Source organism: Neophocaena asiaeorientalis, unplaced genomic scaffold (assembly GCF_003031525.2).
Source record: "Neophocaena asiaeorientalis asiaeorientalis breed wild unplaced genomic scaffold, Neophocaena_asiaeorientalis_V1.1 scaffold76, whole genome shotgun sequence".
In the NCBI taxonomy this organism is placed as follows: Eukaryota; Metazoa; Chordata; class Mammalia; order Artiodactyla; family Phocoenidae; genus Neophocaena; species Neophocaena asiaeorientalis.
The window spans coordinates 613,808-626,744 of NW_020173668.1; the positions used below are offsets into that span (position 1 = coordinate 613,808).

General features: G+C 50.2%; 1 protein-coding gene across 2 annotated transcripts; it reads right to left on the bottom strand.

Moving 5' to 3' along the window:
- Window positions 1-7,546: 7,546 nt before the first annotated feature.
- Window positions 7,547-12,937, bottom strand: HAPLN2 (hyaluronan and proteoglycan link protein 2). 2 transcript variants are annotated; one of them, XM_024748256.1, is made up of 8 exons: window positions 12,790-12,937; window positions 12,567-12,611; window positions 12,169-12,227; window positions 9,776-9,887; window positions 9,217-9,570; window positions 8,905-9,021; window positions 8,580-8,762; window positions 7,551-8,168 (listed from the first exon to the last, which is right to left on the bottom strand). In XM_024748256.1, exons 4-8 carry the CDS (start codon window positions 9,861-9,863, stop codon window positions 7,888-7,890), a joined length of 1,023 nt encoding a protein of 340 aa, XP_024604024.1. In that variant the 5' UTR covers window positions 9,864-9,887; window positions 12,169-12,227; window positions 12,567-12,611; window positions 12,790-12,937; the 3' UTR covers window positions 7,551-7,887. The 2 variants fall into 2 exon arrangements, with proteins under 2 accessions (XP_024604025.1, XP_024604024.1); XM_024748257.1 differs by lacking the exon at window positions 12,567-12,611 and having other exon boundaries at window positions 7,547-8,168; window positions 12,169-12,230; window positions 12,790-12,883.

Below are 12,937 nucleotides of genomic sequence, written 5' to 3' on the forward strand. Positions count from 1 at the left end.
GTTGGTTGGTGTCCCTGTCCCTTGATAAGGATTCATTTCTGATGTGGAGGTACACTTGGCCTAAGTGCATGGCAAGTCAGAATGCCCCTGGAAACGGCCCTCAATCAGTGGCAGAATGGGACTTGATAGCCTAAAACCCCAGCCCCTCGCCTCTCAGGAGGGAACACTGAGGCAAGCTCTGCTCAGAGCTCCCAGCAGCTTTGAGCTCCAGCTGCCCAGAGCCATCACCTGCCCAATTATTTGGATTATTTACTTAATTACTTATTGGATTCCTTTCCTTCCCTGTTTCCCTTTCCTATCAAGATCCGGGAATTTTCAGACCTGCTAAGTCATGAGCACACGTGGGTGAGCACAGTGGCAATCCACAGTGGTATATTTGTGACTGGGTGTGAACACATACAGAGGCATGAATAAACCACGTGAGCAGTGGGCCCAGATTCCCACATTACCTATCTCTGCTGCACCCTTGCCTCTCTCCCAGCTCACCCTGTAGCCTTGTGGGGCTTGTCTGTGATTAGGATTCGGAGGAGGACAAAGCCCACACCTGGTCCATAGATGAATCACCGCGACATGTTGATGTGAGCTAAACATGGGCTGTTACCACACTGCAGCCCCCAAAGGGGTGGCCCTGAAAGTCAGTGGTGAGGGAAGATCCTCCCAGGAGGATGTTTCAAGCAGTACACAGCTCATCTACTTTGCAGTGAGAGAGGTGACTTGAAGGAAGTATGTACGTGGACTCTTGAGCAGTGACAAGTGGCTTGGTTGGTCAGGCCAGAAAGGGCACAACTGGAAGGCTGGAGATAAGAAGTCTAGGGAAGAGCTATATGGATGGACTTACAGGAGTGGACATTGTGTCTGATGGCAGTACCGTTTGAGAGCATTCACTGCAGAGGAGACATTGAACAGCTAGGGGAACAGAAGGACTCCAGTGGATAACAGCCAGCCTTTGTCCTCCGCGATGCCAGGGCTTACACAATGTGCCCATGAATGGAGTAGTTGTGGCAGTGAATATGGAGACTACATAAGGGCTCACCAGCATGGGCTCCCTCTCACCAAGGCTGATGGAGCTACTGCCAATGCTGGATGTTCAGCCTGTCAACAGCAGAGACAGATGCTAAAGCCTCAACATGGTACCCTCCCTCAAAGAGATCAACCAGCCACTGGGAAGCCTGTTGATTACAATGTACCTCTTTCAGTTTGGAGGGGGGAGCAGTAACTCCTTACTGGGATTAATGCATATTCTGGATATAGATTTCCCTTTCCTGCCCAAGTGCTTTGGCCATCACCAATATCTATATCCAAGGACATAACGGAAATGGTTTATCCTTATGAGATCCCATATAGTATCACCTCTAACCAAGGAGGTCAACTTTATAGCGAAGGAAATGTGACAGTGGGCACATGACCACAGGATCCATTGGCCCTACAATGCACCATATCTCCTTGAAACTGCCAACCTGAAAGTATGTTAGTATGGCCTCTTTACACCACATCTAAATACCAGCTTGGGGAAAACATCCTCTAGGATTGAGGTACTGGCCTTCAAAACACAGTATATATATATATATTTGAACCAATGGCCATTCCATGGTGCTGTATCCCACGGGTAAAAATCTTGGGTACAGGAACCAGGATATAGAAGAAGCAATACCCCTCTCACCAGTGACCCACTTCGGGAATTTGTGCTTCCTGTACCTATAAATTTAGGCTCTGCAGGATTAGAAGCCATAGTTCCTGGAATGGGAGATGCATCTACCAGGTGTCACAGTAAGGGTATCACTAAACCTAAGGCTATAGCAACTTCTGGGTCATTTGGGCACCTCATGCCAACTGACCAGTAAACAAAGAAAAGAATTATACTGGCCAAGATGTTTGATCTTGATTATCCCGTGTCCAGTGGTAATCATGAACAGGCAGATACAGCAATGTTGGCCCGTTATGGGCATGGTAATGAAAGGCTGAGGCCTTCAGGGATGAAGGTCAGCGTTTTTCCATTGTGAAAGACTCATAGACCAACAGAGTGAATTGTAGAGGAGGGAGATGTTGAATATTGATTACGGCCTTGGAACCAACTGCAGCAACTGCTTGTTCCACTAACCTTCTTGTTATAAGATGCTTTTTTTTGGCTGTACCATGGAGCTTGTGGGATCTTAGTTCCCTGACCAGGAATTGAACTCAGGCCCTAGGCAGTGAAATCACGGAGTCCTAACCACTGGACAGCCAGGGAATTCCCAAGACTTTCTTTTTGTTTGTTCGTTTGTTTTTGTTTTTGTTTTTTTCAGTACGCGGGCCTCTCACCGCTGTGGCCTCTCCCGTCGTCGCGGAGCACAGGCTCCGGACGTGCAGGCTCAGCGGCCATGGCTCACGGGCCTAGCCCCCCCGCGGCATGGGGGATCTTCCCGGACCGGGGCACTAACCTGTGTCCCCTGCATCGGCAGGCAGACTCTCAACCACTGTGCCACCAGGGAAGCCTCCCAAGACTTTCTTTTTAATGAATTAGAAATTGCGACCAGCCATGACCTTGAAGAATCGGTGAGGGGACAAAGTGATCTTATCATGGAGACACAAATGGATGAGCAGTGCAAAGGGTTTAGCATAGCTGCGACCCCTATCCTTTGCATTCACCTCTGCAAGGGGAAGGCCTCTGGGAGAACATCTGTGACTCTGCCTGGGGACATTTTTTTCTGGCTGTGGGAGCATATTTGTGCTCAGGACTAGCCAGGAATGATGGTAGAGGGTTAATGCTTCCAGATGCAGCCCTCAACTTTCAGACAGGAAGTTGACCAATAATACTTTAGTTTCTTTGCCCCTCAGATGGGATTTCCTGAGACAGGTTCTACATTGCCTTCTAGAATTCCCCAGCAGGATTGAGCCCCAGTTGCTCCACCTCCTCTATCACAACGTTTCATTAGCTTCCTCCCCTTTCCTGTCTCACTTCTCCACTTCTATACCAGTGCTCCTTAGCATGACCTCCCAGATAAACTCCTTGTACTCAAAGTCTTGACTCACATCTGCTTTTAGGGAACCCTGTTGTCTTAGTCAGTTTAGGCTGCTATAACAAATTACCATAGTCAGGGTGACTTAAACAACTTTTATTTCTCACAGTACTGGAGGCCAGCAGATCTGGTGTCTGGTGAGGGCCCACTTCCTGGTTCTCAGATGTCTTCTCGTTGTATTCTCACATGGTGGAGGGCAGAGAGAGAAAGTACGCTCTCTGAAGTCTCTTCTTATAAGGGCACTAATCTCATCATGAGGGCTCCACCCTTGTGACCTCATTACCTCCCAAAGACCCCACCTCCAAATACCAGCACATTAGGGATTAAGGTTTTAACATATGAATTTCGAGGAGTGGGGGGACACAAACATTCACTCCATAGCACCTATCTAAGACAAACGGAAGAGAATCAAACATTAATCCTACCTTCCCGAATGGGTTATATGTCAGGGTAACAAAATAGTGGATAAAGAGAAATTTTTCCTCATAGACAATTCACAGCTAATAAATGAAGGAGAAATGACAAAATTAGAACATCTCCATTTTGCACTTCTAATGAAATAATGGATCTAGACAGTGATCATCAGTAGCCATTAGATTAAAAAGTTGATGCGTGTAGTGAGTTGAGAGTTGGCCACAGATATATCCACGTCCTAATCCCTAAAATCTGCAAGTGTTAACTTGCTTGGAAAAGGGTCTTTGTGGATGTCATTTATTACATGAATTCATTCCTGGAATTCAGTTAATGATTTTGAGATGAGATCATCCTGGATTAGCCAGGTGAGGCAAACCCAGTGACAAGTGTCCTTATGAGAGACGGAAGAAAAGACACAGGCACATGAAAAGGAGGAGGTGGAGATTGCAGTGATGCAGCCAAAGGAGCCCAAGAACACCACCAGACACCAGAAGTTGTAAGAGGCAAGAAACAATTCTCCTCAGAGTCTCCAGAGGGAGTGTGACACTGCCGACACCTTGAGTTTGGACTTCTGGCCTCCAGAGCTGTAAGAGAATAAATTTCTGTTGTCTTAAGCCACCAAGTTTGTGGCAGTTTGTTACAGCAGCCATAGGAAACTAATACAGTGAAGAACTTTATAACGAGTGGATCAGACTTACACTACCTGAATGTACTGTTCAACCTTAGCATCACTACTTTAGCCCAATATTCAGACACCATGTGCCTTCTGATGTGATGAAGGAGGAAGTATGCAGCATCACTTACTAAATACTCCTGGGGGAAAGAGAAGTGAATGTTAATTTAATCAAACTTGTAAATATAATTACAGGGGTTGGAGGAATATATTAAATGACGCTTTGAGGATACACTCAGCCAAATCAAGACTGTGGGAAACCTGATAGGAAAAAGACCGAGTTACATAAACAAACAAGATGGCATAGATAAAATGAAGGAGGAAGTATTATGGCTTAAAAGATACTTAAAGGGGCTTCCCTGGTGGCACAGTGGTTAGGAGTCTGCCTGCCAATGCGGGGGACACGGGTTCGAGCCCTGGTCTGGGAAGATCCCACATGCTGCTGAGCAACTAAGCCCGTGCACCACAACTACTGAGCGTGGGCTCTAGAGTCCGCAAGCCACAACTACCGAGCCCACGCGCTGCAACTACTGAAGCCCATGCACCTAGAGCCCGTGCTCCACAACAAGAGAAGCCACCACAATGAGACGCCATGCGCCACAATGAAGAGCAGCCCCTGCTCGCCGCAACTCGAAGAAAGCCTGTGCGCAGCAACAAAGACCCAATGCAGCCAAAAAAAAAAAAAAGCCACAACTACCGAGCCCACGCGCTGCAACTACTGAAGCCCATGCCCCTAGAGCCCGTGCTCCTCAACAAGAGAAGCCACCACAATGAGACGCCATGCGCCACAATGAAGAGCAGCCCCTGCTCGCCGCACCTCGAAGAAAGCCTGTGCGCAGCAACAAAGACCCAGTGCAGCCAAAAAAAAAAAAAAAAAAAACTTAAATTAACCCAAAACAACTAATCAAATGCAATGTGTAGACCTTAGTTGGATCCTGATTTGAGCAAGTAAACTTATTATAAAATTATATTTTTAGACATTCAGGAGAAATTGATCATGAACTAAATGTTAGATAACATTAATTTTGTTGGAGGAGTGTGATAGTAAATTATGCTTGTTTGTTTAAAAAAAAATTTTTTTTTTGCCACACTGGGTGGCTTGTTACCACAAATTCCCCAACCAGGGATTGAACCTGGGCCCTTGGCAGAGAGAGCGTGGAGTCCTAACCACTGAACGGCCAGGGAATTCCCAGAATTATGGTTATTTTTAAGTCACTATATATTAGAAATACATACTGAGTATTTACAGGTGAAATGATAGGCTATTTGAGATTTGTTTTAAAATATTCCAGCAAAAAACAAACACAAATGAGAGGATTCAAGAAACAAGGATAATTTTGAAATCGTCAAGCTGGAGGATGGAGTGATTTGTTATTCTGTTCCCTCTATTTTTTGTGTACCTTTTAAATTCTCTATAACGAAAAAATAATAGTAATAGCAATATGAAGAGTAGTTGTAAGAATTTGTGGTCATATGTTTCTATGGGCAAAGAAACAAAGCTTTGCAGCAAATGAAAAGCTCCTCCCATGACCGTTTCTCATATGGTCTCTTGACAAATGCAGAAGGCATTATACTGAAGACATGCCATCTTCCTACGGGCTGAGCTGCAAGGCCTTAGACCTTGGCTTCCTGGGGTTCTGACTCCATAATAGGAGTTGGGGGACACAAACATTCACTCCATAGCACCTGTCTAAGACAAATGGAAGAGAATCGAACATTAATCAAACATTAAGAGAATCAAACATTAGAAAACCCAGAAGATTGGGGGAGTGGGTGACTACCAATATGTCCAATGTGTCCCAGAATTTAGACTGCCCTCCTTGCTGTTGGTGGTCAACATTTGTGCTGGTGCTGTTCACCAAATAGTTCCAATTCTACTTCTAGGTCAAAGTAAGATTGCTCTTTGCTGCCCCCTTCTGGTTCAGTGGGGTCATGTAATTAGTTTTGGAGAATTGAGTTGTGGACAAGACAGGTGTCCCTGGGGGCTGTAGCTATTAACTGCTTGTATAAGACCCTCCAGAGCTCTTTTTATTTTTTCCTTCTGGCGTGGTGATTGATGGCATATGAGATGGTGGCTGCTCTGTCACCCGGGGTCCCTGAATAACTAAAATGAGAAGAGCCCCATTATTGACCACAATACATGTAGCTAGAGTGAGAAATAAACCTTTATGTTTTAAGCCACTGAGATTTGGGGGGTTTTTGTTATCACAGCATAATTTAGCTTATCCTGACTAATCAGTGCCATACAACAACGGATACTACAGGCTACCTAGTAAGAACCTGAATAGGAATGATTATTTTTGTTCTGTTACTATCATTATTACTCATTAATTATTATAGGTACCGCTTACTGAGTGCCTCTTATGTGTACCAGGCATGTACTATGCAGTCGATGCATTGTCTCAATTACTGTTCACAGCAAACTTGGGAGGCAGATCTTATTATCCCATGACCGAGATGAAAAAAACCAAAGCTTAAGCACTGGAACAAATATTTCATTTGCCATATGAGGATTATTGAAGATGATGTTCATTCAGTCATCCTCTGTCCCTTATATAAAGTCCCATGGGATGAATTCATTTGACAATGATTGCAAGAATCCTCTTGGAAGGCAATTTTACAACATGTATGAAGTGCTATTAGGAAGTTCATACCCTTTGCTCCAGTCATGACTATTCTCTAGCCCAGGCTTTCTGTGGTGTAGTTAGATTGCTTGAACAGTAATAAACAAACAAACATACAAATAAAATGTATAGAATATAATATATATTAAGGAAAATGAATTAATGACATTGGAGTTTGTCTCTTGAGTTACTGGTATGTTTCTTTTAGCCAGTTGTTAAGAATGCCCCTGGCCCAGTTGCCCCTTTTGCCCTGGCAGTCGTGATGGTGGTGAACGCTAAACCCAATGCACATAACCACCCTGCAGTATCAGCCCTGCGAGAACCTTATTGTGTCCGTTAACCTCCTCCTCCTTCTGAGGGCTTAATTTCCCATCAGCTGTTAACAGCGGAATGACTTTCCTTCCTTTAATAGCAATCATGTAAACCCTTCGGGGAGACTGGCAGGATACAAACACATTTTGAAATATGTTCAGGTCCACCTTGTATTTGTTCTGTGGTGCCCAGGGGCTAGGCCTCGGGGGTTGGAGCGCTCCTGGCAGATTTGAACTAGAGTAATCTTAAGTGAGTGTGTGGCGCCCCCTCGTGGTGCCTGGTACAACACCACCCTGGATTCATTTGCTCCTATCCGTGACCAGGCCGTCCACGGTGAATCCAACTCTCTTTCGGCCTTTTGGTGCCCTCTCCTCGCAATCCCTACTCTCTTGCAGGTTCACCCCTCAGGGGCAGTAGCCTCTGCTCTTACTCTGTCTTCCTAGGCGCGCTGTCAGCACGCTGGGTCCAAGGCCATCCCCCTCATCCCCCCACGCCTCGCCGCCGCGCTTACAGCTTCACCCAACACAAAAAGTCCTCGAGTTATTTTATTGCTGTATATAGAAGTCAGTTAATGCCCCTGGACTCCCCTTCCGTCACCTAGCAGTGGCTGCCTCGTCTGTCGGGGCGCGCGAACCACCGCGGGTCCGAGGGTCGTAGCCGCGCACCGCCACCGGGTGCGCCACCACTTCCCCTCCCCGACGCCGGGACAGCCGGGATCCTCGGCCTGCAGCCCTCGGCCGAGAAGGCGGGTCAGGAGGGACTGCTCCTCGTCTGATGGAAGGGGAGGCTCGCGGGAAAGGGGCGGCGAGAGACCCCTGACACGACTCCCAGGCTTTGTCGCGAGCGCTGGAGGGGGCGCTGTGGGCCCCTATTCGGAGTAGCAGTAGGTCCCGTAGGCCGCCTGCTGGGGTCTGGGGAAGCCGAAGCTGCGCACTCCGGGATCCGGGAGGCCCCCGCAGCGCGGCCGAGGCGTGGTGATGGGGAAGCGCACGCTGCCATCCGCCAGCCAGCCGCCGTCGCATTGGTCCAGCCCGGAGAACTTCCAGGCTGCATAGAGGTGCCCGACCTTGGCCACCACGGCCCCGCGCCGCCGGCACGCCGCGTGGGCTTCAGACAGCGTCAGCCGCCCCGGCACGAAGAACACTTGGCCTGGGGACCGAAGCGGGTCACCGACTGATCCAGAGAAGGGCCAGCCGGGGCGCAGCGGGATTCAGACTCCCAGGGAGCAGAGGCGGGGGGTCAGGTGTGGTCGGGTGGGTCCGAGCTTGGGTAGGAGGAGTGGGAGTAACGAGACTCGGGGTGCGGGTGAGGTTGCGGGAGACAGGCTGGAGCCTGGGTGGGCGGAGTGACGGAGGGGCGAGGCCTTCAAGAGACCACGGAGCTGGCCCGGGATCTCAAGCCACTTGCCTTTTACCTTCCCGGCCCCATCCTTCAGGTCCGGGTCCTGGCCCCGCTCGCCCCGCCCCGCCTCGCCTCATTCACAGGCTGAATCCTCCTCCTTCGCAGCCGGTCAGGCCACGCCCCCTCCGGTGCTGAGGCTGGCTAGCCCCGCCCCCTTACCTGACAGCTCAGAGGTAAAGCAGAAGGCGTCATAGCGGTCGCGCTTCCGGTCGCGGGGCCCGTAGCTGCGGATCCCGGGCCGACCTGGGCCACCGCACGGAGCGCGCGCCGTGAGCACCGGGTAGCGCACGGAACCCTCGAGCAGCCAGCCCGCGTTACACCAGTCCAGACCCTCGGTCCACGCTGGGGGGAGATGGCGGGGGGTGGGGGTTGTGTAGGGCGATTAGAGGCGTCACAAGCGGGAGCAGACCCGGAGTTCGCCTCCACTGGGGTCCACGTGACAGCCCGGAGGGTGCCTGGGCGGTGCCGGGGTTCGGCCGCTCACCCTGGTACAGCTGGGCGTAGGTGGCCAGGCGTCCGTCTTGCTCCTCGCACGCCTGCTTCGCCTCGTAGTAATTGAACTGGTACCTACCCCGGCTGGGCTGGTACGGAAACACCACACCTGGGGGGTGGCAGACAGCCTGGGGAGGGCAGGCAGAAGGAGAGGGGGAAGGAAGGGCGGTGCAGCCTAGGAAAAAGGGCTAGGGGGACCCCGGGGGCAGGCGGGGGAGAGGCTGGGGAGGAGCCCTGGGAGGCCTGAGATGAGACAGCCGAGCCACCCCTGGAGAGGAGCGGGGCAGTAACCGAAGGGCCTCACCCTCCAGGCGAAGGGTCAGCGCCACACTCTCGTCCTCGATGCCATTGATGAGCTCACAGCGGTACCGGCCCTCGTCCTCCAGGCGCACGCCCGCGATGACCAGGGAGGCGTCTAGCCGATGCCCCCTTCGCATCCTGGCACGCCCCCCCAGGGGCCCGTAGCCCCGGGCGTGCAGTCCGTTGGTGATGAGAATGGGCGTTTCCTGGAGTTCCCCCGGCTCCACTTTGCTCCAGCGCACCTTGTAGCTGGGAGGCGGGGCGCCCAGGACGCAGGGCAGCGTGGTCGTGGCCCCACGACGAGAGTGAATGACCTCGTGGATGGGGGGCAGGAGGTAGTGGGGGCCAGGGTGGGGCGCTGAGCAGAGGGGGCCACAGTGGCAGGAACCCCCGACCCTCAATGCCCCAAGTGCCTACCCAGATCCCCTTACCCCAGGCTCCCCCAACCCCCTCCTCCATTGCGCACTCAGCAATGACTGTCAGCCCCAGAGTATCCCCAACAGCTGCCCTTTCCACTTTCCCCACCACTGTTCCCCAGATTCTGGGCAGAGCTAAGGTCTTACCTGAGTCCCCCAGGGCTCTGTGGAAGGTGGTGAAGGCCCAAGGGAGAAGGAAGTGGCAGAGAGTGGGAAGACTGATCCTGCCTTGCATGATGGGGAGTTAGCCCAGCACAGTCTGCAGGGCACAAAGGGTGAGCGTTCCTTAGGACTAAGGGCATGGGGTGGAGGGAACAGGGTAGATCTCCCATCAGGGATTCCTGAGAGGGGACTGTCCAGCTGGAAGCCATGAGGGCAGAAAAAGGGGCTGAAGTTGTTCGCAAAAGGAAGGTAATGGGGGAGGGGCAGTAACTAACTCCACTCCCTGCCAGGCCTCCTGAGCCCATCCCTCCTCCTCTCTCACATCCCTGCAGTCAGCAAGTCCTAATTTAGCACCTCCTCTACCTATCCATTCTCAGCACCAGTTGTACTTCCCAAGTCTCGCCTTCTGGATGGCCAGCTGTGGTCTCTGTCCTCTCCCAATACCCATTCTTCATCTGAAGCCAGAGTAAATATGGTCTTGTCACTCTCCTGCTGAAAACAGTGACTCCGCATTGCCGTGAAGATCAAATCCAATGTCCAAACCCAACTTCCAAGGCTCTCTGTGATCCAGCTTCTCCCAGCACCTCCAGCGTTGCCCCCCCCCCACCCCTCACTACCTGTGCCCTCTGTGCTGTGCTCCAGACATGTTCTGGCTCCAACACAGTCCAAGTTCACCCTCACCTTCTTCTTACAGACAATCAGTTTGGGCCTCACCTTCTTCTTACAGACAATCAGTTTGGGCCTCACCTCCTCTGGGAAACCTTTCCCCTCCCCTCCACTTCATCACGCTGTAGTGCACTGTGATCTACTCCTCTGGTTCCCCTACTGCCTTGGACTGGGGACTTTTTTTTCTTAGAAGTAGTTCTATTAACAGCTAAATTAGCAGTGTGGATCTGAAACTAATACATATGCATATGTAGACTATGTCAGTGAGCTTTCCAGTAATTATCAAATATAAAATTATAAGGCTATTAAAAATGATTTCAGGGCTTCCCTGGTGGCACAGTGGTTGAGAGTCCGCCTGCCGATGCAGGGGACACGGGTTTGTGCCCCGGTCTGGGAAGATCCCACATGCCGCGGAGCGGCTGGGCCCGTGAGCCATGGCCGCTGAGCCTGAGCGTCCAGAGCCTGTGCTCCGCAGCGGGAGAGGCCACAACAGTGAGAGGCCTGCGTACCGCAAAAAAAAAAAAAAAAAGATTTCAAACACAATTGTCTATTTCAGTAGTTGATTTTCCCCCCTTCTTTATTCTATTCTTTATTCTTTATCACCTTGGCCATTTTTTTAAAATTAGACTAAAGACCCCTTAACCTAGTTTTATTCCTTTTTGAGATCTGATTCCTCCACTTCCTAATCGCATGACTTTGAACAAGTTGCTTAACCTCTCTCTGCCTCAATGTCCTCATCAGTAAAATGTGGTGAATAGTAGCACACCTACCTCACTGAGCAGTTGTGGGGATTAGAAGAATGTGTGTAAAATGCTTCAGTAGGTCCTGATATCTAATAAGGGCTATGTATATGTTAGCTGTTATCTGCAGCTCCCGGCATAGTTTCTGGCACACAGTAGGTGCTAGATAAATATGTGTGTTAATGAATGAGCTCACATTAAGGACTTCTGGGAAGGAGAGCAGAGACACGGCAAGAGGAAGGCAAGACTGAGGAGGAGTCGCAAAGCTAAGGAGCTGGACTCCATCTTCTTGCAGATGAAGGCCAGAGCTGAGCATGCAGCAGAAGAGACAGGGTTTAGGTGCAGAAAGGACTTCCCAATGGTTAAAAAGGAAAGCACCTGGGACAGGGACCTGAGCGAGAGAACACATCTCCTGTACAGGAGAACCTGGTAAGCACAGTGATAGTGGGAACTGAGACCGATTGAGGGACCCATAGTAATGACAGCCAGCACCAACATGTTTAAAGTTTAATGTGCCTGAAACTGCTCTAGGCGCTTTACATGTACATTTTTATATCTACTCCCCTTAGCAATCCTATGAGGTAGGAACAACTATGGATCCCATTTTTATATGCTCAAAGGTGCTCACATATCAGGATACTTGAGTGAGGTCACACAGCTAGTAAGAGGAGGGGTTTGCTGGGACTTGAATCCAGACTTGACATGAGGTTCAAGCTCTTAGTCACTGATCTTTCTGTTTCTCAAAGCAGGCGCACACATATCTTCTTCATACCCTTTACAGAGAATGAGAGCGCAGCTAACAGCTCCAGTGCCTCCCCCCACCTTTTTTTTTTCCACTTATAAAGTTTTATTTAAGCTAAATATTCATAATTTTTATGAGACACTTTTAGGTATAGAATAAAATTATTTCACTGATAATTATTTTATGAACATTCTGATCAACAGTACTGTGTAAGATATTTTGACACTGACCTGTTAGAAGTGGGCCTCTTCACAGAGATGGAGGGAGCAGTGACTGGAAGCTTTTTGTCCTGCTGGAGGAAGAGACTCCAGGTGAAGGAGTTGCCTGGGCCCCTGGGAGGTCCAAGCATCTAAGAGCCCCAGGACTTGGACCCCTGATCATCGTACTCTCTCCTTTCACACCTTTGAGGAAAGGCTTCTGCCCTGAGTTCAGAGAAATCAAGGTACCAAAAACTCCCCCACTCATCACTCCAACTAAGCCAGGCTAAGTGACTAGGGTCCAGCTCTGTGGCCGGGCACTGTGTCTGTGGCACTCACTGTCCTGGGCTCAGGGGAAGACACGGCTTAGGAAGAGGCATGGGAACCCATGAAGAGGGATGGAGTAAAGGAGGCAACCCAGGAATAATTACCTGGAATATTGTGGAGAATGGGATGCCTCGTTTCTTCTAGATGCTCTTAGACCAGAGAAAGGATGGATTAATGGGTGGGTATAAGGATGTTGGACTGATGGGCATGGAGTGAACTACAAATGAGGCTCAAAGATCCATAGGTGTCAAGTTCCAGCTGCCTCCACTTTTCCATACGGGCCTACTCTGCGTAGCACCACTCCACCTCCCCCAACAAAGCCCTCACCTCTGCCCTCCGGTGCCTGGGTGCGCATTGCCTATGGGAAGAGGCTCTCAAGGTGGGAATCAGACTTCCAGGACCTCCAGTTGCTTCAAAAAACCTGACCCCTTCTGTCCAGCTCCCCTGTCTGTCATCTGTCTGTCCTTTCCTTCTC

What these genes read in the sequence shown, in the direction of transcription:
- HAPLN2 (XM_024748257.1), bottom strand. Translation starts at nt 9,863, where the DNA reads ATGCAAGGCAGGATCAGTCTTCCCACTCTCTGCCACTTCCTTCTCCCT. An exon ending in CAGAGCCCTGGGGGACTCAG is followed by an intron (nt 9,571 to 9,775) that starts GTAAGACCTTAG and finishes CCCTCTGCTCAG; the next exon opens with CGCCCCACCCTGGCCCCCAC. An exon ending in CTACGCCCAGCTGTACCAGG is followed by an intron (nt 8,763 to 8,904) that starts GTGAGCGGCCGA and finishes ATCTCCCCCCAG; the next exon opens with CGTGGACCGAGGGTCTGGAC.